Source organism: Aquarana catesbeiana, linkage group LG03, assembly GCF_042186555.1.
Source record: "Aquarana catesbeiana isolate 2022-GZ linkage group LG03, ASM4218655v1, whole genome shotgun sequence".
Taxonomy (NCBI): Eukaryota; Metazoa; Chordata; class Amphibia; order Anura; family Ranidae; genus Aquarana; species Aquarana catesbeiana.
In genome coordinates, this window is record NC_133326.1 from 582,373,379 (window position 1) to 582,398,430 (window position 25,052).

The window sequence follows — 25,052 nt, forward strand, 5'->3', positions numbered from 1 at the left end:
ATGATGTCTCCTGTTCCCACCAACAGTGTCCGCTTCGCCATGGCCTCTGAGGTGCTGGCAGGATCTGAGGAACCCCAGGAATCGGCCCACAGGGAAAGCATGGAGACAGATGTGTGCAAACTCCCTGCAGAGAAGGTAATGGGTACTTGGGCAAAAAGTAGCGGGATCTGACTGTATAAACCTTTTATGTAACTATGTGTAAATGTTTGTGTAATTAAGTCCCTTCCAGGACCATTTTTCTACTGAACTGGTTATATATATATATATATATATATATATATATATATATATAATTTATTCTTGAAAAAGGTGCTTTGTTATATGAAAAGTATAACTAAATTAACTAAAACCTGTCAGGTGTGATTGTATCTGTCTGTCCGTGTCCCTGTTCGGCCCCTTTCACACTGTTTCCCCATGTGGGTTACCTGTGCTTTGACACAGACTTCTATTAGATTGGAAGGTTTAGGTGTTCTCTGAAAACACAATAAAAGTCCTGCATCCAGGCCTGCTGCTGATTTAGAAATACTGAATTCTGACATGGGCGATTACAACTTTCAGAAATAGGCCAGCTTGATTTTTCATAAGAGCTGAAAAAAGATAGTTTAGTGTGGGGTGTGTTTTTTTTTTTTTTTTTTTTTTTTTTTGTCTCTTATGAAGACGTAACATTTAAAAACATCTTGCACTACTCCGGTTATCTTTACCCTGGTAGATATATCACAAAAATGTATGCCTTTTGATTAAATTGAGGCTTGCAAGCATCAGGAGTAGGGATGAGCTCCGGCGTGTTCGCATGCTGCATGTGCAGAGCCCGCCAGGAAGTCGGCGCAGCGCTAATCGCAGGCCGTGAGACATTTCCCCATCTCTGCAGCCACACATCGGGAAATGTCTCGCTGCTTGTGATTAGCGCTGCGCCATACCGACTTCCTGGCGGGCTCGGCACGTGCAGCATTCGAACACGCCGGAGCTCATCCTTACTCCTGATGCTTGCAAGCCTCAATTTTATCAAAAGGCATACATTTTTGTGATATATCTACCAGGGTAAAGATAACCGGAGTAGTGCAAGCTGTTTTTAAAGGCAAATTCTTTTAATTGTTTAGCGCTACCCCTGCAAGAGGGCCGCTGGTTTGTGTCCCAGTTTCTTTTTTCCCACCAGTGCAATGACAGCCAATCACACAAGCGTTCAGTGCTCTGGCTCGATGAATAGTCTAGGGGTTTGGTGTGTGTGTGTGTGTTGTGTGGTTTTTTTTTTTTTTTTTTTGTAACTTTTATAGTAGACATGTGCGTTTTAGAATTGAAATTCGGACAAATTATACGTTCAGAAATTTGGATGTATCTGAATTACAATAGCGACAAATTTAAACACATCCGAAATAACGAAACAAAATTTCAAATAGTTTTGTTATCAAATTTGAATAGAAAATAACCATCTTCTGAAATTCAAATTTAGAATTCAAATAAAATTAAAAAATAGAATATAACCGTTTCCCACAATTCAAACAGAATAAATTCGAAGAGATTACAAATGACTCGAATAGAAAATAGGGGAAAAAAAGAATAAAACCATCTTCTGGAACTCAAATTTCGAATAGAAAAAAATTGAATAATCAGAATAGAAACAATATAACCGATTCCCGAATAGAATTTGAAAAGAATATAATGGAAAAGAGAATCGAACCATCTTACAAAATTTGAATTTCGAATAAGCGAAACTAATTCCGAAAATGCAAATTAACCGCTTGCCGACCAGCCACCGCAGATATACTGCGGCAACATGGCTTGGCTGCGCAAATCGCCGGCATGTTACGTCGGTAACAGACGGCCACTAGGGGGTGCATGCGCGCCACCGGAGGCACGCACGCACCCCCTGCTCGCCCACGGAGCCGATGCGAGAACCCGGCGGTCGCGATCACCGACTGGCTCCCGCGATCGCTTGGCGCGCACGGAGAACTGGGATCTGTGTGTGTGTAAACAGTTTCCAGTTCTCTGAGGGGAGCACAGACAGATCATCTGTTCATACAGAGTATGAACAGCGATCTGTTATCTGTCATGGACAGCACTGTGGCACCATAGACGGAAAGGCCTAATCAATAATGCACCAAGGGGTAACTGCAACAGTCACCCAGGTTCTGCTGACATGTTTGTACTCTCAAGTCCTTAAGTAGCTGAATGCCTTCCTCCTGCATGAGGCTGACATTTGCAAAGTGGCCTCTCCAGACTTATCCCTGGGTGAAACTCCCCCTTTTCGTCTCAGTCAGATCTATTTATGTGGCTAACGCGCAGGGACCCTGTTGAGTTTCTTGGCAGGTGTCAGCTAAGTTGCCTGGAAGGGCAATAGCCCTGCAGGCTGGGTGGCACTCCTGGAACAGGAACCTTGACTGTTCAGACCCCAGACTCTTTATATTCTCTCCAGCCACCTTTTAGGCATGCCTCCCCAGTGGTTGGCTGGGACCTCCATAGATATTCAGATTGCTCACTCAGCCTGCTCCACTCCTATATTCTGGGGGGGGTCGGAAAGCCATCAATCATGATTGACCCTGGCGAACCGACAGATGGCTCGTGAACACGGATCTGCCTTCAACCAGCCTCTACTGCTCTTGTTCACTGCAGAGTTGAGAGTGGGAGTCAGCAAAGTGTTGGATGGAGGGCAGGGCCGGAGGGCAGGGCCGGGAGCTGCCTCAGCGATTGGTTGCCAAGTGTTCTTGGCAACCAATCGCCAGCTTGTTATGAAATGTTAACTCCAGCAACTCCCGCTTCGCTTTACACCAAGCACTATGCTGTCTCCGGATCTCTGCTCTGCTGTACACAGTCGTGAGCGGCAATTTTTCACGAAACCATTAAGTAGCTCTATGTTGCTGTATCTTTAATGTACTGTTCTGTGGATCTACCACCTTTTTGTATGATATTATGATGATATCTCATTTGTTTGAGACATTGGTTTTTAATTCATGATGGTTCTAATAAAAGTATAGATATTTTTTTTTTTTTTAAAAAAGATTGATTGTACAGATCTATTGACTATTGAGTACATTGTTTACTTAAACAGCACCTTAAAAGTCCCTGGGGTATTTTCTAATACCCCTCCCCTGGCAAAATTTGCCCCTTCATTTATATTTGAAATATGGGATGCAGTGCTTTCTGTTGACTACATCTGCCCTTATTACTTTAATACCGCTAGCAGTGTATGTACTGTTAGCGGGCGAAAAGGGGTTAAGGATGCATGTGTTTTTAGAAGTGGCAGAAATCATACCTGATTACCTAATACTTCAGGGATGGGCAATTTTTCTCAAGAGCCACATGAGAAACTGGGACTGTTAAAGAGGGCTAAACTTGGTTCTGCTCGGTAATGATTTAGGACCTAGGAACCTGTTTAAGTGTGTAAACAACCTAAAGAAAACAAACACCTGGCACTAAGAATAATGGGTACAACTACTTATGAAATGGTCTTTTTGGGCAGTCAGAGCAGTAAAAATGGGGAAGTTTTACCAACACTCCAACCCCTTCCTCAGCCGCTCGCATAACTGTAAAATAACAGCCGGATGGGGCTTTTAACATGCTGATGCCGTAATGCTTTGCTTCCAGACCGTGGCATTTTTAACTTTGGGTGCAGAGTTTGAGAAATGGCACTGCTTGTCAAACTTGCCTATTGAGTTCAGTGAGGATCCTGTCATACTCTGTGGGCCTGCTGACATTGGAGGCATTGTGGGCTTGATGTGGCCACAATTTGCCCAGGTTTATAAAACCTGGTCTATAAAACCAATACTGATAATTCTAATGCCAATATTATCATGAAAAGGTACAAACCTGTGGCACCAAATTTGCCATTAAATGCTCGGTTCCATAGTGGTATGCACTTAAATGTGCTGCTACTTCTGGGCCTGAACTGCTGCTTCAAATGCTTTCAGTGACTCAAGTAGAGTATTTGTGCTACCATACCACTCCTAATGGTGTAATGTTATACAACCTACTATATTAACTGATTTAGAACTTTCTCATACATGCAAGAAAAAATGTGTAGTGTGGAGTTTTGGATCATTCAGTCGAAAAGTACTTAAGTAATTTTATTCCATTCCATTCAAAGCAGCAAGCCATTGATAACACCAGGAAAAGTGACCTTCCGGCACTGTGCATTACCCCTCCTCCTGAACTGCTGGGAGATGTTTTGAAGGAACACTATGACTACCTACCAAACCAGTCCTCCATCAACAAGATGAAGAGACACTCATCAGGACACTACCTGTGTATAGAGAATTTTCAGGATATTCTGGAAAGGAGACAGGCAGCCAATGCCAAGGAAAGGGAGCGGGTGAGCAGTCCTCTTCAACCACCCTGGATGAATGAGTATATGTGTGACCACAAATGCCCCTCTAGACAATGCTCTGTAAAAGTGCCAACCAGAAGTTTAAATTTGTTGTTGGGGTGTGTTTGGTATTTTTTTTGTTTTTCCCTAGTTGACTTTCTTCCTTTCTTCCTTCCCTAGTTTAGTCAAAAATGTTTTAAACCTTCCTACACCCAACCACCACCACTCTAACCACCTGGTTCTACAGGATTTACTAGAGCTGAGGGAGTGCCTACTAAGCCCACCTTTTCATTCTTCTTCCTATACTCGTAGAAGCTGTACTATAGCTTCTATGAATGAAATGCAATCTTTTGAATGGCAAGTGAATGAAAGATCTGCCTCCTCCATTCATATTTTTTTTTTTTTTTTTTTTTCCCACTTACGAAAGCTTTAGTGCAGCCTCTATGAACAGAGGGGCAGAAATTGTGGGCATAGGCGGCACTCTTGATGAGTGCATATGACAGCTCCCTCGGCTCAATTAACCCCTGTCATACAGGTGGGAGTACCGAGGAGAATCGGTGGATGGAATATTTTAATTAACCACTTACCCACTGGGCACTTAAACCCCCTTCCTAATCGGACCAATTTTCAGCTTTCGGTGCTCTCACGTTTTGAATGACCATTACTCAGTCATGCAACACTGTACCCATATGAAACTTTTTTGTCTTTTTTTTTTTTTTTTTTCACACAAATAGAGCTTTCTTTTGGTGGTATTTAATCACCGCTGGGATTTTTATTTCTTGCGCTATAAAGACTGAAAATTCTTCTAAAAACTGCATTTTTCTACGTTTGTTACAAAATTTTGCAAATTAGTAATTTTTCTTCATAAATTTTGGCCAAAATTTATACTGCTACATATCTTTGGTAAGAATAACCCAAATTGGTATATATTATTTGGTCTTTGTGAAAGTTAGAGTCCACAAGCTATGGTGCCAATCTCTGAAAATTGCTCACACCTGAAGTACTGATGGCCTATCATTTCTTGAGACCCTAACAAGCCAGGAAAGTACAAATTCCCCCTTTTTGGAAAGTAGACATTCCAAGGTATTTAGTAAGAGGCATGGTGAGGGTGTGGTTTTTTTTGTTTGTTTTGTTTTTTTTGTTTGTTTTTTTGGTTTTTTTTTTTTGGTTTTTTTTTTTGGTTTTTTTTTTTTTTTTTTTATTCATTCTCTTGGTAGCCATTGAAGAATTGTTCCCTTCCCCTAAAGTGATCATAGTGGTGGTATCTCCTTAACCACTTAAAGAGGAAGTAAACCCTGGTGGGTTTTACTTCCTCTTTATTTCCCTGCAAAAGTAAAGCATAATGGGCTACTAGGCATTGTATAGTAGCCCATTATGTGTCACTTACCTAAAACCGAAGCCCGCAATGTCTCTGTCCCCACTAGCCGGGAGCGTCCATCTTTGCCCCTCTTCCTTCCAGGGCCGCAAACTCCGGCTCTGTGACTGGCTGGAGTGGCATGACGTCACTCCCGCGCATGCTGCCAGTCACTGGATGACCCCTATTCTAAGTGCGCATGCGCTGTAATCATCGGCGCTCAGGTCTTTTGTAAATATCTCCTAAACCGTGGAGGTTTAGGAGATATTTCAAGCACCTAGAGGTAAGCCTTAATATAGGCTTAACTGTAGGTAAAAGTGGTTGTACAGAGGGTGTACAACCCTTTTTAAGGACTGAGCCTCTTTCTAAGACTTGTTTTTTACAAGTTAAAAACTTATGTGTGTGTGGTGGGTTTTTTTTTTTTTTTTTTTTTTTTTTTTTTTTTTTTTTCCTAACATCCTAGAGCAGTGATGGCGAACCTTGGCACCCCAGATGTTTTGGAACTACATTTCCCATGATGCGCAACTATACTGCAAAGTGCATGAGCATCATGGGAAATGTCGTTCCAAGACATCTGGGGTGCCAAGGTTCGCCATCACTGCCCTAGAGAATAACACTGTATTTGCACAGCGGTCTTACAAGGAAAAAATACACTTATTTTTTTTTTTTTTTTTTTATTAAAAAAAAAAAAAAAAAAAACAGTAAAGTTAGCCCAATATTTTTTCTTTTTCATATTGTGAAAGATAATGTTATGCCGAGTAAATTGATGCCCAACATGTCATGTTTCAAAATTGTGCCCGTTCATGGAATGGTGACAAACTTTTACCTTTTAAAAATCTCCATAGGCGATGTTTAAAAAATTCTACAGGTTGCATGTTTTGAGTTACAGAGGAGGTCTAGGGCTAGAATTATTGCTCTCGCTCTACCGATTGCGGCGATATCTCACATGTGTGGTTTGAATACAGTTTTCATATGCTGTCACTAACAAATTTTATTTTTTTATTTATTTTATTTTTTTTTTTTTCCCCTTCTCCATACGCACTGCAATTGTATAAGATGGGTGGGGGCCATCTTCCCCTCACTCGTCTCCATACCAGACGGCTGCGGAGAGCAGCGGGAGGGGGGCCCTGTTTTAAAGTGATCTTGCGACCAATCTGCCGCAGAGACCACTACTATCAGAAACTGGACCGCCCGCTGAAGAAGAGGATACCGGGGTTATGGCAGCTAGCTGCTGTCATAACAATATTCCTCTTCAAAGGAAGGTCCAGAAGTGGTTAAAGTGCTGTTAACAATATGCAAATGTTACAAAAGTAGTATATCCCTCCTCCATCACTAACCACTACCCTGACCTATACAGAGGCACAACTGTAATCAGAAGGGCAGGCTTGTCTTCAATGTGTGAGATGTGAATAACAGCCTGGCTTCACCACCTTTTATACTGTGAGAGTAGCAAGACAGCGGTGGGATAACATTTCTGTGCTTGTATAGCCCCCTGTTCCTAAAATTGGGGCTATAGTGTAGATTTTCATTTTTGGCTGAGCTGTAAACAACTCAGATTGTATAGTTTATTTGGTTCTGCTCTAAACCTAAAGTGGTTGTTAAGCCACTCTAACCTGTATACACAATCAGCACTGCCTCCTATTGAGATTATAGATATAGATAGATATATATAGTGTGATTTTTATAAAAATAATGCTGCAAATACCTCCATTTCACTGCTGAGATTGTGATCACATGACTGGCCAGCTTTCTCCTTTTCAGAGATGCAGAAGGTGGGGCTGAGATTCCCCTGCTGATGTCAGCCTGGAGGGGAGAAGGAGAGGGCTGGCTGGTCATGTGATCACAATCTCTGCTCTTAAAATTGGGTATTTACAGCATTTATAAATCATTTAGAGGGGGACACTGCAATAGGAGGCAGTGCTGATGGTGTATACAGGTTAGTGTAATGAGAGCAGCAGGAGGGGCAAGACACAACTGTAAACTGACCATGGTGTCAGGGCTCAGCAGCCATGATACACCGTGGTCAGCTTACAGAGGGGTGGGGAGAAACTGGCAGGATCAGCCAGGTTTTTTAGGTGTTACAGGGGGCCAAATGACACAGGATAAGGACTGTCATATAACATGCTTTAAAGGAGCAGCATCCTTCTCTGTTAACACAAAAAAAAAAAAGTTTTAACAGTTGTGCATGTCTCACTGCTGCCAGTAGGTGTCACTGGTACCACAGGCCAGTATGGGAATTTCAACAAGGTTGTGTTATGTAATTATTCTTTTTCCAGAACAGACCAGTAGGAGGTTCCTGGCCGTTGTGCATTCTGGGAAGGGGGTATTTATTGGGCAGAACCTCTCCCCCTCAGGTGCCCATCTACAGTAGCTAGCTCCAAAGCAAACAATGCAGAGAAAAAAGTCAAAACCTTTAGAGGGCTTCCGTTGTTGCCTCAGAGCAACCCAGTGCTTCACTCCCTTTGACTCGGGGGATCAATACCTAAAAGTTCCCTGGTAAGCTAGTGGGACCTTCTCTTGTGGTCTCCAGTAGAGGGAATCTACACTAAAGCCCTCCTAGATACTGGAGCTCAAGTAACCCTTCTCTACAGAGATTTCTGCGATGGGCATCTTAAGCACCTACCCTTGCAGAAGTTAGAAGAGTTAGCGATATGGGGCATTGGAACTCAGAAATTCCCTTATGACAGCTATCTACCAGTCAAGCTAACCTTCGACCCTCCCGTGGCAGGAAAGACAGATGTTTGACACACTTTCAGTAGTCTGTCCTCGCCCACCAGGGGCTGGCAATAATTCCATGATCATAAGGACCAACACTGACCTTGTTTGAGGACTGTTGACCCATCTTGTGCTGGAACTTAATACCTCAACCACTAAAATACCTCAACCACTAAAGTACACCCTATGTTGAGACAAGCCTAGTACAAGAGCAGAAGGCCCCTGCTGAAGGGGTGGGGAAGATATGGCACCTGGACAAGCAAGAGAAGGTACTACAGCCCGGTGAAGTGGTTTGTCTACAAGCAACTATCAAGTTTAACTGGAAGCAACCAGGCCCTTTCATTGTCCTTGAAGCGGACAACCAGGAGGCTGATACAGGAGTGGAAATAATACCAGAGGTGGTTTCAACCAAGGCATTACAAAGAAGCCATGGGAAGATTTTGGTCAGTGTCCACAACATAACGGCCTCCACAGTAAAGATGCCAGAATGTTGCTGGGGCAAGTGAATCCAGCCACCCCAGTCTCACCGTCTGATCTGGTGGAAGGAGCGAAGGATGGAATCTGTCAGAGTTTTATCCAAGGAATACTCCCGTTTCTCCTGAGTGGAGAAAGAGAGGGTCAAGACCCAGCTGCTTAGATGGCAGGCTGTGTTTTCCAAGAGATGTGCAAGAAGTGCCAAACATCAGATCTGTCTCCAAGAGGATAAGCCGTTTAGAGAGAGTCAGATGGATTCCTTTAGGAAACTTTGAAGACCTGCATGAGCAACTGGCACAATTGAAGAGCACAAGTATCATCCGAGAGTCCCGAAGTCCGAATGCTTCCACGGTTCGGTGATGCAAAAGAATGGGTCGCCGAGGTTGTGTATCAACTATCAGATATTAAACCCAAGGCTGAAGATCGGGAGAAGAGCGCATTCATTACCCCAGTGGGGTTCTTTGAGTTTGATCGAAGGCCTGTCTGGTGCCCCAGCTAATGGAGAAGACTGTGGGTGACATGAACCTGATAGAAGTGTTGGTTTATTTAGACAACATCATTGTCTTCGGGAAGACCTTGGAGGAGCACGAAGAGCGTCTGGAGAAGGTCCTCAAGAGATTCCATGACGAAGGGTTGAAGCTGTCTCTGGAGAAGTGCCAGTTTAACAACCCTCGGTCAACTACCTTGATCACATTGTCTGCCGACGGAGTGGCCACTGACCCCCAGAAGCTGGAAGCCATCACCTCCTGGCCAAGGCCCACTAATTTGACCGAGCTCAGGTCATTTCTGGGATTATGTTCCTATTACAGAAGATTCGTAGAAGGATTTGTTAAAATAGCTCGCCCACTCAATTAGCTACTGAAAAGCGAAGAGGAAGACTAAGACCCAGATCCAGCTAAGCCTGTCAGACCAGCTGGTAGGCCCAGAAAACCTGGAGTCCATTCATGAACAGTGGCCTGCCCAATGTGAAGAGGCCTTTAGGCAGCTGAAATGGAGCCTAACAACCACTCCAGTCCTGGCCTATGCAGATCCAACCAAGTCACATAAACTACACGTTGACAGCAGTCGAGATATTATACCACCAACAGACCGTAAGTGCCCATCATGTTGTATCAAGAGCATGATGGGCACTTATGGCCTGTTGCCTATGTGAGTCAGAGCTTGGCATCCGCCGAGAAGAACTATCCCACACACAAACTTGAGTTCCTGGCCCTGAAGTGGGCAGTGGTGGATAAGCTGAGGGATTACCTGTATGGAGCGGATTTTGTGATCAAGACTGACAACAATCCCCTCACCTACATCCTCACTATCGCCAAGTTGGACGCCATGGTTCATAGATGGTTGGCTGCCCTATCTGGGGTTTACGTTCAGCTTGAAGTATGGACCAGGGGTTGGGAACAAAGGTGCGGATGCTCTTTCAAGAAGGCCCCATTGCTCCAGAAGAATGGGCCCAGCTGACACCTGAAGGAGTACAAGCCTTAAGTCGAGGAGCAGAATGCCAAGCCTGAGGTGGATCCAGGGCCAGACATTGGAGTATCAGCTGCCAGTGTACCCAGAAGTTATTGTAATGTCACCCAGGTTGGGGATGAAGGTCTGCCAAAGCTTTCTAAGAAAGACTTGCAATGAGACCAGTTGGAAGACCCTTTTGTGGTTTGGAATTGAAGGCCTTGGAGAGTCAATGCCCTGACATGCTCCTTACTGACTCCCCAAGGGAAACTCGCCTGCTACACCGAGAGTGGGATCGATTGCAGCTGCATCAAGGGGTGGTCTACCGAAGGGGAGAGATAGCAGTTAATGCTGTCTATTTTTCTGGCAGGAATAACTGCCCTACACTAAAACCATGGCCACCTAGGGCCTGAGAGGACTTTTCACCTGGTGAGGGACAGGTTCTACTGGCCCTGCATGCGGGCTTAAGTCGAGAGTCTGACTCGCCGAGCTACCCCAATGGGCCATCTTCAGAGCCAAGGGTCCATGTAGCTGGTGTGCATTGACTTTCTGTGCTTGGAGCCTGACCTGAAAGGACAAGGGAATATCCTGGTAGTGACTGACCACTTTACTTGGTATGCCCAGGCATTTCCCATGAGAGACCAACAAGCATCCACGGTGGCCAAAATCTTGGTGGAGACTTGTGCACTATGGCCTGCCCCAATGAATCCAATCTGATCAAGGGAGAGATTTTTGAGAGCCGCCTCAAGAGACTTAGACCTGTTGGGCATGAAGTCCAGGACCTCCCTGTACCATTTTCAAGGGGATCCTCCGCCAGAGAGGTTAAACTGAACCCTCCTAGATATGCTTGGGACTCTGACTTCAAAACAAAAGCAGCACTGGAGCAAGTATATAGCCGCTATTGTACATGCCTATAATGGCACTGCAAATGATGCCACAGGATACTTCCCCCTATCGTCTGATGTTCAAAACGGGAGGTCTGGCTGCCAGTAGACTTGGCCTTTGTCACGTCCTTAGACCATACATCACCAACCACCCACAGGGGATATGTGGATCCCCTACGGAAAAGTTGGAACACCTCCTCCAAGCTGCTTTGGATACCAGAGGACAGAAGAACAAAAGAAACTTTGACCTTTGGGGTATGGGTGCAGGACTTGCAACCAGGTGACAGTGTGCTGCTGAGGAATCTGGGTGTCCCTGGAAAGCACAAGTTGGCTGATCGCAGCCCTAAGTAAATTGTATCAAATCCGGCCAGAGGGGAGCACAGGCCCGCTGAAGACTTGGCACCGCAACCATCCATTGCCTCTGTCAGAAGCAGTTTGTTTGCCACCACAGCCAGATTCAGTCCACACCCACGGCCTCTCGGAGATCCTGACCAGTGACTAGATTTCCATCTGTACCCCTTGCTGTAGACCAGGGGCCTCAAACTGATGGCCCTCCAGCTGTTGCAAAACTACAAGCCCCATGAGGCGTTGCAAGGCTGACAGTTACAAGCATGACTCCCAAAGGCAGAGGCATGATGGGAGTTGTAGTTCCGCAACAGCTGGAGGGCCGCCAGTTTGAGACCCCTGCTGTAGACTATAAGGACAGCGAAGATGAAGAGATGGGGATAGACTGGCTGTGGCCATCTCAAATGCCAGAGTCTGCTACCCCCTCCTCCTTCCAAGGTGACAGACACTGGCATTCTCAAGTCAGATGCTCCTGAATTTGTGCCTCAGAATAAGCCTCTGGAAGATCAGGAAGACTCCTAAATCTTCCCTGTCAGCAGCAGCCCCCGAGAATTCTTTCCTTTTTGAAGAAGCTGCGGCTGATATGCAGGAAGGAGAAAAAGCTGTGGAGGAATCGGAGACCAGTGCCTGTAACTCCAGAGCCCAAACATGCGAGAGATAGAAGAGCTATTCACCCACCTAAGAGACTGACCTTATTTCACTCCTGAGTGAAAGCTCTAAGGAAGCTTTTTCTCACTTCAAAAAGGACTCTTGAGGAGCCTGGTTCTTCTACCGCATATTTGATTGACAACCTCAACTCGCTCCCTGGCACATCTATGCGGGTCACCCCAGTGTCTGTGGCTTGTAGACAGAACAACCTCCCTTCCACTGACAATTCATGGGAAGTTGGTCTGTCAAGATATGAGCTGTTTGAGCTCCTCTTACAAATGAAAACTGTTTGATTTCTTGTGTGAATTAACCTACTTTCTCTGTGTGTAACTGTAAAGCATGTAACAGACTCGTTACCTCCTTTTGGGGGACCAAATGTTCTTTGGTGGGGGGGAGTGTGTACCAAATGTCTACAACTATGAGGAGCTTCTTCCCCCTTCCTCCCATTTATTGTGAATTGACTGCATGTACACCAGGGGCGGATCCATTGCCCCCTCCGAGATATTCATGATTGGCAGGCCAGTCAGTGAATGAGTGAGCGGGTGGGAGCCGGAGGACGAGTGTGTGGGTTAACGAGCAGGCGGGCCAGTCAGCGGGGGTCGGCAGGTGAGAGAGCCTGAGCGGCAGGTCAGCGGATGAGTGAGGGGGGGGGGTTGATAGGTGAGTCTGCGGGCGTTCAGGAGCAGCAGGACAGATATCGAGAGGGGATGGTCCGGTCCGCAGGTGAGCGGAGAAACTGGCCAGTCCAGAGATCTGGGATGGACAAGAAGAGAGGAGGGGCCGCTGGGGGGGAGCAGCAGCAGCGTGACATGAGAACTTACTACAGAGGCTGCCTGCGCTATTCTGCATATGAAGAAAACAAGTAAACTCTGTGCCCTTATTGTACCCTATGAGCCCTGAATTTATCCCATGTGCCCTGAATGTGCCTGATGTACCCCATGTGCCCTGATGTGCACTGATGTACCCCATGTGCAAGTGACAATCAACAACATGTGGCAAGTGACAATCAGCAATATGTGGCAGGTGACGTGGCAAGTGACAATCAGCATCTGGCAGCAGGCAAGTGACAATCCGCAGCTTGTGGCAGGAACGTGGCAAGTGATAAGCTGCATCTGAAGGCAGGTCGACGTAAAAAGTGACACACTCGGGGCTCCCACTGATTCTGCATTATGGTGAGTTGAACCATTTCATTTTATGTTAAATGTAATAATAGAAATAATTAGAGGTCGACTCAGCCGATATTTGGCTTTTTTTACTTAATCGGCATCAGCCGATTGTGCTGATAAAGCCAATTATACCTTCAGCAGGACTTGCAAATGACTTCTGTAATAGAAGTCAATGCAAGTTTTCTTCTCTCCTCCTCTGGGCAGCCTGCCAAGTCTGATAAGAAGATACATTTGTATCTCTTTCAGGTTCTTTTATCAATAGACTGAACTCCGTGGAGAAGCTCTCAGTTTAACCATTTAAAGACTAAATCTTTTCTGACACTTGTTGCTTACAAGTAAAAATCCTGTATTTTCTGCTAGAAAATCACTTAGAACCCCCAAACATTATATATTTTTTCTAGCAGAGACCCTAGGGAATAAAATAGCGGTTGTTGCAATATTTTATGTCACACGGTATTTGCGCAGTGGTCTCAAACGCAATTTTTTTTGAAAAAATACACTAATGAAATAAAAAAAAAAAAAAAAAAAAAAAAGCAGTAAAGTTAGCCCATTTTTTTTTTTTCGTCCAAAAGTTTTGATTTCCTGTTTTTGTGTATTTAATATTTAAGATAGTTATATTATTATTTTTTTTTTTTTTTTTTTTTTTTTTTTTTATCTAAATTATACATACAAGTGAACTGATTGGAGGTTTGTTTTGTTTAATAAATGTTTAAATATAAAAAATTTTCTGTATCACTTATTACTTAAGGCTGCTTTCACACTGGAGCGGGCATGCGTTGACGGTAAAACGCTGTTAGTTTTAGCGGCGCTTTACCGGCACTATTCGGCTGCTAGCGGGGCGCTTATAACCCAGCTAGCGGCCGAAGAAGGGGTTAAATGCGCCCCTGAAGCGCTGCTGCCGAAACGCTTTGCAGGCGTTTCGGCAGCGGTGCGCATTCATTTCAATGGGCAGGAGTGGTGGAGGCGCTCCAAAGATGCCGCTTGCAGGACTTTTTTTTTAACATCCTGCCAGCGCATCGCCTCAGTGTGAAAGCACTCGAGCTTTCACATAGACTGCAGGGGAGCCGTTTTACAGGAGCTATTTTTAGCCCAAAAGCGCCTGAAAAACGCCCCAGTGTGAAAGGGGTCTAACTGTTAGATTTTATGCGATGAAGGGAAAAAAAAAAAGAAATCGGCATCATATATCGGCTATCGGCCATCGGCCACCGCGATTTCTAAATATCGGCTTTGGCATCGGCCAGAGAAAAACCCATATTGGTCGACCTCTAGAAATGCGCTTCAATCATCCTGACACCATAACAACCATGGTGCCGTGATGATGAAAGCGCCAACACCAGCCATTACCCCACTAAATTGCCCACAAAAAAACATTTTCTGGCAGTGCCCCTCCCGAGACTAGACTCTGGATCCGCCCCTGATGTACACAGGCTTTCCAGCCTGAAAGCGGGAGAGAGCTGCCCGTGAATTCCTGAATGGGCTTTACATACATGCATATTATTCTGTTCCTCCCCTGTGTTCCTATTGGCAGGAGGAAGACAATTAAAGAAGCAAGTACAGGAACCAATGAATGGGGTTTTAACAAGCAGCAGCTGAAAATGAGTCTGGTATAAAGTCCCAACACAAAGCTGCTCACTGACTGACTTTTTTTAAAGGGACAGAACTGCAAATCCCAGCCTGCACAGCAGGAAGAGAGAATGATGGGAGAGACTATAAAGTGATCTGCAGACCAGGCCTAAGCTCTCTTGTTTCATGAATCCCCTTGTGAGAACACCATCCTGTTGCTGTGTGAGGGGATTGCAGCCTACCAAGGGGCACACAGCCTGCTGCTCCAGCCCAGAGGGTCAGAATGCTGTCTGCTTCCAGAAGGACGCTCTGCAGCAGCACCGACTGTCACAGAATTGGCTGGGTCTGCAGACCGAAAGCCATTGCACCACATATGCAGCCAGGAGAATCATTTGACCGCTCTTTGGAGGACTGCTGAATGCGTAAAGGATTGGTGAGGGGGCTTTGCCCAGGTATCCTATTGCCTTCCATAGAACACCACACTTGAACACTGCACAGACACCTGTTATCCAGATCTCATAGAGGAGTGCTATATCGCAGCACCAGCTATTTTACATCGCTTCTCATCACTGTTACATTGAGGGACTCTTGTCCCTAGAGCTCCAACGTGCCGGTGAAGAAAATATAGCATGGCCTTGCTTTTAGAACATTATTATTGTCATTCTTAAAGGGCATATGCTACTATACCTATAGTGTATTATTCCCAATAGACCTTGAAGTGTTATAGGCTGGCATGGGATTTCCCTTTAGTAATATCTACAATTTATCATTAGCTTGCTTAAAGATTTGTTTATTACTGTTTAACACTGTAAACTCTAGTGTTAATAGCCAATTATTGCTTTAATAGAAATTGGTTCAACCAAGTCTTGGCTACTTATAGAGGACTTGGCTGACTAGTATCGTTTTTAAACCTTTTCTCTTCACCAAGTATATTAGAGTTAGGGTTGTCCCGATACCACTTTTTTTAGGACCGAGTACAAGTACCGATACTTTTTTTTTTTTTTTTTTTTTAACAGTGCTTTTTTTTTTTTTTTTTTTTTGGGGGGGTGGGGTGAACTGTGTGTGTGTGTGTGTGTGTGTTTTTTTTAATTTACAATTTTTTTATTTTTTACAATAACTTTTTTTTTTATTCTTTATTGCAATATGTGTTTTTCTTTTTTAATCAGCCCTGTTGGGGGGCTTTGGTGAGATATCAGGGGTCTTAACAGACCTCTGATATCTCCCCCTTGAGAAAGAGACAGAGGATAGAGATTCCCCAGTCCCTTCTCTGCAGCCTCAGCTGCACTGAAAATGAATGGAGAGAAGACAGCGGCTCCTCTCCATTCATAAACTGACACATCGTAATCACAGGAGATTACAATGTTTCAGTTATGTGAATGGACAGAGTCAGCTGACTCTATCCATACACAAAGGAAGGAGGGGGAGAATGGAGGGGGACAGAGAAGGAGAGGGGAAAGGAGGGGACAGCGGAGAGGCACAGCAGAATGGAGGGGACAGCGAAGGGGAACAGAAAAGGAGAGGAACGGAGGTGACAGCGGAGGGGGACAGCGGAATGGAGGGGGCATGGAGGAGGATGCAGTGACAGTCAGCGGTGAGCGATCACCGCTGTATGTCACTAAAGCAGCTGAAAGCCGCTGGGGGAGAATCTTGTAACTCCCCCACGCGACGATCACAGCTGACTTCCAGGTATCGGGGGAAGCATCGGGAGCATTTGCCCGAGTACAAGTACTTGGGCAAATGCTCGGTATCGGTACCGATACTAGTATTACATAGTTACATAGTAGGTGAGGTTGAAAAAAGACACAAGTCCATCAAGTCCAACCTATGTGTGTGATTATGTGTCCGTATTACATTACATATCCGTGTATATTGCGGTCATTCAGGTGATTATCTAATAGTTTCTTGAAGCTATCAATGCTCCCCGCTGAGACCACCGCCTGTGGAAGGGAATTCCACATCCTTGCCGCTCTTACAGTAAAGAACCCTCTACGTAGTTTAAGGTTAAACCTCTTTTCTTCTAATTGTAATGAGTGGCCACGAGTCTTGTTAAACTCTCTTCTGCGAAAAAGTTTTATCCCTATTGTGGGGTCACCAGTACAGTATTTGTAAATTTGAAATCATATCCCCTCTCAAGCGTCTCTTCTCCAGAGAGAATAAGTTCAGTGCTCGCAACCTTTCCTCATAACTAAGATCCTCCAGACCCTTTATTAGCTTTGTTGCCCTTCTTTGTACTCGCTCCATTTCCAGTACGTCCCTCCTGAGGACTGGTGCCAGAACTGGACCGCATACTCTAGGTGCGGCCGGACCAGAGCCTTGTAGAGCGGGAGAATTATCGTTTTATCTCTGCAGTTGATCCCCCTTTTAATGCATGCCAATATTCTGTTTGCTTTATTAGCAGCAGCTTGGCATTGCATGCCATTGCTGAGCCTATCATCCACTAGGACCCCCAAGTCCTTTTCCATCCTAGATTCCCCCAGAGGTTCTCCCCCCAGTGTATAGATTGCATTCATATTTTTGACACCCAAATACATTATTTTACATTTTTCTACATTGAACCTCATTTGCCATGTAGTCGCCCACCCCATTAATTTGTTCAGGTCTTTTTGCAAGATTTCCACATCCTGCGGAGAAGTTATTGCCCTGCTTAGCTTAGTATCGTCTGCAAATACAGAGATGGAACTGTTTATCCCATCCTCCAGGTCGTTTATGAACAAATTAAATAGGATTGGTATCGGGACAACCCTAATTAGAGTTTAAACTGTGTCTGTGGTATTCCATTAATCACATTGCTAGGTGTGCCAGAGGGGCTTTGGGGTTGAGAGGCAGAGCAACAGACTGAACAAACAAAAGCGGCTCCTTTGGGGTTAGTGCTACACTAGTGTAGCACTACCCCCGTAGGCGTTACTGATGTCAGGGTTCCCCACTGCTGCACAGCCAGTCACGCAGCATTTCCTTCTTGCATCCAGACACAAATCGGTCCTTTGGCTTGTTTTATTAGGGAATGATAACTTGGATGGGGCAAGGGATTATGAGATGCCCAACTTAAAAATGTTTAACCAATCAAAACCAGGGGTAATTTCCTCCCTATTTACAGATTCCTCTTATTCCACCTGCACAGACTTGGTTCCCTTGTACAGCTTCTGTTGGAGGAATGAACAGTCCCTTAGTTCAGTAACAGCCCATTACAGGCTGGGAACTCGCATTTCCTTGGCAAAGTAGCACATGTGGAGTGAACAGCATCTTGCACAACTTTCTGCTTTCCCCGTAAGACACTAATACCTGTTCTACTTGCAGAAATGCTAGCCCACCGGTCTGCTTACTCTTCAGTCTTCCTGACAGACACACACACACACACACACACACACACACACACACACACACACACACACACACACACACACAGTCTCCCCAGAGCAAGATTGGATGAAGACTTGGCACATGCAGTCTTCAAGAGAGCACTGCTACAGCTGGCAGGCTCTCCCCTTGTCTGTCCCTGCACCATGCTTATCTACTCACTCCTTGCTCCTGCTGCTTCTCTGGTTAGGATCCTTCCAGGCCAGCCTCCTGAGCAGGGGTCCCTTAAGGGCTACCAACAGACTCTCCTCAGCACTGCTTCTCCTCCATCTTCCACCCGACTTTCCGACTGGCATGGCTCATTGCTATTTAAGGGCTCCTTGGTCCCCTGCCAAGCCCACTCCTGGGGATTGGCTAAGGGCCCATAAATATGCAGAGTAGCTCCTCCTTCTGCCCACTAACCCCTCCCTGGAGAACATTCTAGATGCACCAGAGAGCTGCCTGACCTCTAGTAACCCTGACCCAATTACAGACTCGCAGGCTAGACATGAGTCAGTATGTTTTTCCTACTCTCACTCTAGTAGCACACACTAGAGGGGGCTACACTAGTAAAATGACACAAACTGCATGGGAAGCACAGTGGCTTGATTAGCCCCCCTGTCTTGCAGCATTTGGTCCTCGGTTCAAATCCAACCAGGACACTACTTGCATGGCTGTTTCCCCCACACTCCAAAGACCTGCTGTTAGGATAATTTGGCTCCTGTCATATTTAATAATAACCTAAAATAGGCTAAATCGGGTGTAGTGCCACCCCCACAGGAGCCGATGGTGATTTTAGGTCCTCTGGTCCAGCCCTAAGTGAGGCCTGCTTTCTCTTAGGTACAGCAACATCCAGCAAATTCAGCACAGGGCCCAGTATAGTACAGTACTCCTTCTCCATTCCATCTACGGTTGGTGCACTCACCAACTGCCCTGCTCTTTAGGCTTTTCTTTTTGGGATGGCTGAAGCTCGTCTCCTCCTCTAAACTACGTCTCCCAGAATGCTCCTGTGTAAAGCCAGTCACTAGCTAAACGAGGTATAGCTGACGTTGCCATCTTGTGGAAGAAAAGAGTTGTGTGATAAGTAACCTTGCCCTGTGTTGCACAGGAAAAGTATCCTGCCACGATTTAAAGTCTAGTGTTGTGCGTTTGTGTACATCCCAAGACTGGCTGAACAAAAAACAAATCTCTGGTAGGCAAATCTGTATACATATGTGTATTCAGTTGTGTACTGTATATAGCTGTTTGCCTGGAGTTCTGGTCCAGTCGTCTTAACCTTTTTAATAAACCTTTTATTACCAGATCAGAAATATTAATAGTGGTTTTTCCAAGTTGAAGACCATTGTGCCGCTCATCCCCAAAGATCGAAAACCGAGCAAAGTGGATACACTGAAAGCGGCCACAGAATACATAAGACTTCTTCATGATATCCTGGTGGAAACTGGAGGTTTTGAGGTAAAGTTGTAATTTTGTATATGGCTAATCTGTATCTGGATTTTGCAAAAGCATTTGACACAGTTCCCCATAAACATTTACTGTACAAAGTAAGGTCCGTTGGCATGGACCATAGAGTGTGCATGGATTGAAAACTGGCTACAAGGGCGAGTTCAGAGGGTGGTGATAAATGGGGAATACTCAGAATGGTCAGGGGTGGCTAGTAGGGTCCCACAGGGTTCTGTCCAGGGACCAATCCTGTTTAATTTGTTCATAAACGACCTGGAGGATGGGGTAAATGGCTCAATCTGTATTTGCGGATGGCGCTAAGCAGAGCAATAACTTCTCTGCAGGATATGGAAACCTTGCAAAAAGATCTGAACAAATTTAATGGGGTGGGCAACTACATGGCCAATTGGGTTTAATGTAGAAACATAAAATAATGCATTTTCATTCATATTTTTGCCACCCAATCTACTTACTAGGGGGTGAAACTCTGGGAGAATCTAGAATGGAAAAGGACCTGGGGGTCCTAGTGAATAGCAGCTGCTTGGCATTGCATGCCATTGGTGAGCCTAATAAATCAAACAGCTTTGCTTTGTTAGGCTGTCAAAATTTTTATTCGCCATTTGTGCCCCATTGGGGAGATTTCCTTTCACTTCCTGTTCCATTGCTAAACAGGAAGTGAGAGGAAATCCCTACAAATTAACGGAATTCCTTGGGGACCCCCAGGTCACCAGAACCAGTGCTGTGTTTTGTGGTTTTGTGGTTTTTGTGTTACCTGTCTAACTTAATGTTTTCACCTTTAGAAAATAGAAGACGTTCCTGACCTAGAAACCCCTGAAAGATACCTAGGCCCAATTCCTATGAGATGTGACTTTATGGGCCCTACCGGAATGCCATTTATGGTTAAAACTGAAGACCCAATGGGCTTGTGGAGGGCAGCGGGCATGTTCCCTGGATACCTGGGTTTCTTGCAGATTAACAAAAATGGCAGAGTGGTATGTATTAAACTAAGAATAATGTTCCCTTTCAGCTTTTTCTTTTTTCAATACATTTCTTCTCTCGGGTGCAACAGCCAGGCATATTGTATATCTAAAAGCACCAATATATTACACAGTGCTCGACAGAGTACATTGGCCCTTTTAATACTCTCTAGGGTTAGTTTGGCCTTGACAAATGCCTACCCTCGGCTCTATTCTTCAGATACCAAATGGTCATTACACAAACACATAAAATAAATTAAGGGGTACAATAATGGGATTTGTAGCCAGCTGCTTGTGGCTGCCACAGCAGCTCATTTTTATATGCAAATCTGATGGTGGCTGATTTCGTATGCAAATCTTTCCCCCACTCAGTACAATTCAGTGTGGGGGCAGGATGGTTTCTTCTTTTATAAAGGAAGCTGGGTCCTGATCTGGAGCAGGGGACTGGTGAGAGGGATAAAGGTGATTTGCTGTTTACTCACACTGTGCACCCAACCATGCATCCACACTGTGTGGGTATGTTTATGGAGTAGAACAGAGGCTGACATAAGTGGTGGTCTGTAGTCTAACAGGCAGTTGTGACAAAGCTGGTAGTGTTGCCAGCCCAAGCAAAAAGTTGGAATTTCTAGCAAATCTTTATGAACCTTTCTGTACTCATTATTTTAACATGGTAATCTTGCTATTAACTCACTTCCTGTCCTAGGGTGACAACCGTACTTGGCAGCATTAGCACTACATAATCCCTCACTTATTCAAAAACGGGAGAAGGTGTTTTGCTTGGTCAGAGCTTGCACCTCTTTTTCTAATTGTGGAAAATTGTGGAAATTTGTCTACAATTTATTTAAACCCACATCAGACTGCCAATTAAAACTGGGGGTTACTTTGCAGGCAAAAGAAGACGAGGACAAAGGAGAAAATTGATGAAACCATGACCTTGGTGAAAACTTGTGCATTAATCAGGGAAAACTGAAATCTAGAGTTAAACTTTTTACTATTTTCATAGCTCTTGTTGCCAGGTACCTTGCCAAGTATGAACAGTGAGAGAAACACTGGCTTCCTCTTGCTGTCAGGGAGACCGGTGGGTGCACATCGCTGTCCAGTGTGCACCACAACTGCTGCATGTCAGCAGCCTGAGCGGGATCCTGAGCTCTGAGTTTGGGGTGCAGACATTGAGTCACCTGGGTGCAGAGCAGAGAGTGGACTAATCTGTGTGGATTGGACTGGATGGTGAGCTGCAATATTACTGTGACTGATGAGCTGCTGCTGTGGCATAGTTGCCAACATTCTGCAAAAATTTATAGGCCTACTTTTTTGTCTGTAGGTGGAGTACTACTTTGGGGGCATGCATTGGTAAGCGTAACATGTATAAGGAGTGTGAAAAATGCGGAGTGCAATGGGTGTGGTTTAAATGATAAATATTGGGTGTGGCTTAAAGGGGGTGTGGTTAGTCATGACATGAGGCAAGGCATGGCCAGAGACCGCAGACATGATGCAGGAAGGACAAAGCCAACCAATCATGGTTTTACAGACTTTTAACTGCAAAGAGTCCAAACTGCAGGGTACAGACACCTCTGCTTGGATGTACATATGCTGCAGTTGAGCTCAGGCTGCCATATTCTTCTTCACCTCTCTGTGGCTGGCCACGCCCCCTTTTTCTGAGTCCCAGACAATTAGTGAGGCAAGAAATCCTCCCCACGTGCTAATTCTTTGGAGAGTAGGAGGCAGGGGAAGGATCTGAAGAATTAGTCTTTCTAACCTGTTACCCATGGCGCTGCAGCCGGGTTTTGCAATGCAGAGTCTAGGCTGGCTGCTGCCTGGGAAATGGTTAATATTTTTGGATTCTGGCCTGGACCAAGTGTCCACGGGAAATCGGTCAGTTTCCTGAGAATGTCACAGGAAATCTGTGACTGTTGGCAGCAGGGCCGTCTTTATTATTGATTGGACCCTGGGCAAACATTTTCTTGGGGCTGCCCTCAAGCAATTTTACTCCCCACCCTTACATCCCAAAAACTGGTCCAGGCTCACTGGTTGCTGGAGGTTATTGCACATCCTTACCGCTCACTGATTTGGTTGCTAGAGGTTACTGAACATTATTACTGCTCACTGATTGGTTTCTATAGATTAAAGCACATCATTACCGCTCACTGATTGGTGGCTGAAAGTTACGGCTTTTAATTCATCTTTATCTTTTTATCATCCATTTACTGTATTTACAACATATGCCTGCAGATAAACAATAAATAGCATACTTATGCACCAAAAACATGTCAGTAGACACACAAAATAGGTACCAAATTTACACACCAGAAACCTTTCCATGGAGGGGGGGGGCACAATACTTGGGTTGGGAGAGCACATACCAGGGGGGTCAGGCGGAAAGAGTACAGGGGCTGGGAGGGCACAGTACAGGGGTCAGGAGGGCACAATATGGGGGGTGGGAGGGCAAAGACCAGGGGGGTCTGGAGGGAAGAGTATGGGGGTGACAAGGTATAGTACAGGGGTCAGAAGGGCACAGTATGGGGGTCAGTTAGGCACAATACAGGGCTGGGAGGGCACACATCAGGAGAAAAAAAGTACAGAGGGTGAGAATGCACAGTACAGGGGTCAAGAGGGCACAATACGGGGGACGGGAGGGCACAATATGGGGGCTGGGAGGGCATACACCAGGGGGGACAGGAGAAAAGAGTACAGGGAATGGGAGAGCACACGACAGGGGAGTCAGCTGGGAGGAGTATGGAAGGGGTGGGATGGCACAATGCAGGGGTCAAAAGGGCACAATATGGGGGCAGGAGGGCACAGTACAGGGGCTGGGAAAGCACACGGCAGGGGGGTCAGGAGGGGAGAGAAGAGCTGGGAGGGCACAGTACAGGGGCTGGGAGGGTACACGGCAGGGGGGTCAGGAGGGCATACACCAGGGGCAGTAAAAACCTGAGGCAGTGGTAATCATTAATGAGCCCAATTTCTCCCAGTGCTACATGAACAAAACCCATCTCCCCATTTGTCAGCTAACAGGCAGCACTTCTATGCTAAGCTGCAGTGGATAAGCAGATTTAGCATAGAGGTGCCTGCAAGCTAATCCAAGACATGCTGCTAGATTAGTTTACCTCCGTCCCGACACACTAGCCAGAGACTCGGCTCCCACTGCTCAGTTCGCTATTGTACCACCCACATCCCGGCGGGTGTGATCTCATAGGACAGGTTCTAGTCTATCCCGCCCACTCAAACATCTATAGCCAGGAGGATCCGCCTCACAGATGTTCCTTTGGTTCCAGAGTGCCTGCAAAACATCTGGGGGAGCGAGGTAGGGGGAGGTACAGGGGGCGGAGATTGCAGTCCTTGCGGAGAGTGGGCAGTAATCCCTGACCGCTGCTCTGATTTTTGGGAATTTACTAAAAGTCCTGACAGTTGGTGAGTATGGGCAGCACAGGCTCTAGGGGCAGCTTCTTTGGGCCCCACAACAATGACTGGGCCCAGGGCAGCTGCCCCTTTTGCCCTGTGTTAAAGATGGCCCTGGTTGGCAGCTGTGCTGTGGGGATTTAGTATATCTCCTGCTAGAGAGACTGAGCCCTTTAAGAACTGACTATACAGCCTTCTAGGAGCCTTATTGTTGCCTGCAGGCTTGATTGGGACTATTCTCATGTGCACCAACTACAACTGGGCCCCAAAACTGTTTGGCTGAAGAGTTTGTACTAAAGACTGTCCCTTTTACAGCTGCAATGTAGAGACCTTCACCTATTATGCTAAAATTTATCTCTCATGACATTGCACCATATCCTAGCCATTCTCCTAGAGTGCACTCTAGACTTGTTGTTGTAGTATTAGTCAGATTTTTAGTTAATGCTTATATGCACTGTTTATTGCTTACTTTGCCAATTTCATTAGTTATTACCGATCTAGTGGTACAGAACTCTATTAAAGTTACCTGGGCATAGTAATTATACCATCTCCCAGACTATGTCTGAACCTACCTTCTGTGTGTTAACTTATGCTCAAACCACCATTTATTCTAACCTGTACCAATGCATTGAGTTAATTTACCACTACACAGTCTTGTGTCTATTTCCTGATGCTAATTCACAGCCAAGTTAAAGGTATCTATACTTGTGTTCTTTACAAGTTCTTGCAGTAACTTTTTTTTTATATAACCAAGTGTTTCAGAGGGACTGAGGGTGTTCTTGGCGTCAAGGCTCATAATTACAAAGCGGCTCTGTGGTAGCACTACACTACACTCTATGTTGCCACCAAACTATTCCAGCACAGTCTGTCACTTGGATGTTTTATGTTCATAAATTATCAGTGTGCAATGTAGCCAATCGTGCAGCCATTAATGAAAAGTAACTTTTTTTTTTTTTTTTTTTTTTTTTTTTGTTTCCCCTCCCTTACCAGGCATTTCAGAGTGGCCATTAA

At 45.3% G+C, this 25,052-nt stretch overlaps 1 protein-coding gene across 1 annotated transcript; it reads left to right on the forward strand.

Annotated features, from left to right (window-relative positions):
* On the forward strand, window positions 1-25,052 carry FIGLA (folliculogenesis specific bHLH transcription factor). The gene is made up of 5 exons (XM_073621980.1): window positions 1-135; window positions 4,079-4,303; window positions 19,528-19,680; window positions 20,469-20,660; window positions 25,032-25,052. Exons 1-5 carry the CDS (start codon window positions 1-3, stop codon window positions 25,050-25,052), a joined length of 726 nt encoding a protein of 241 aa, XP_073478081.1.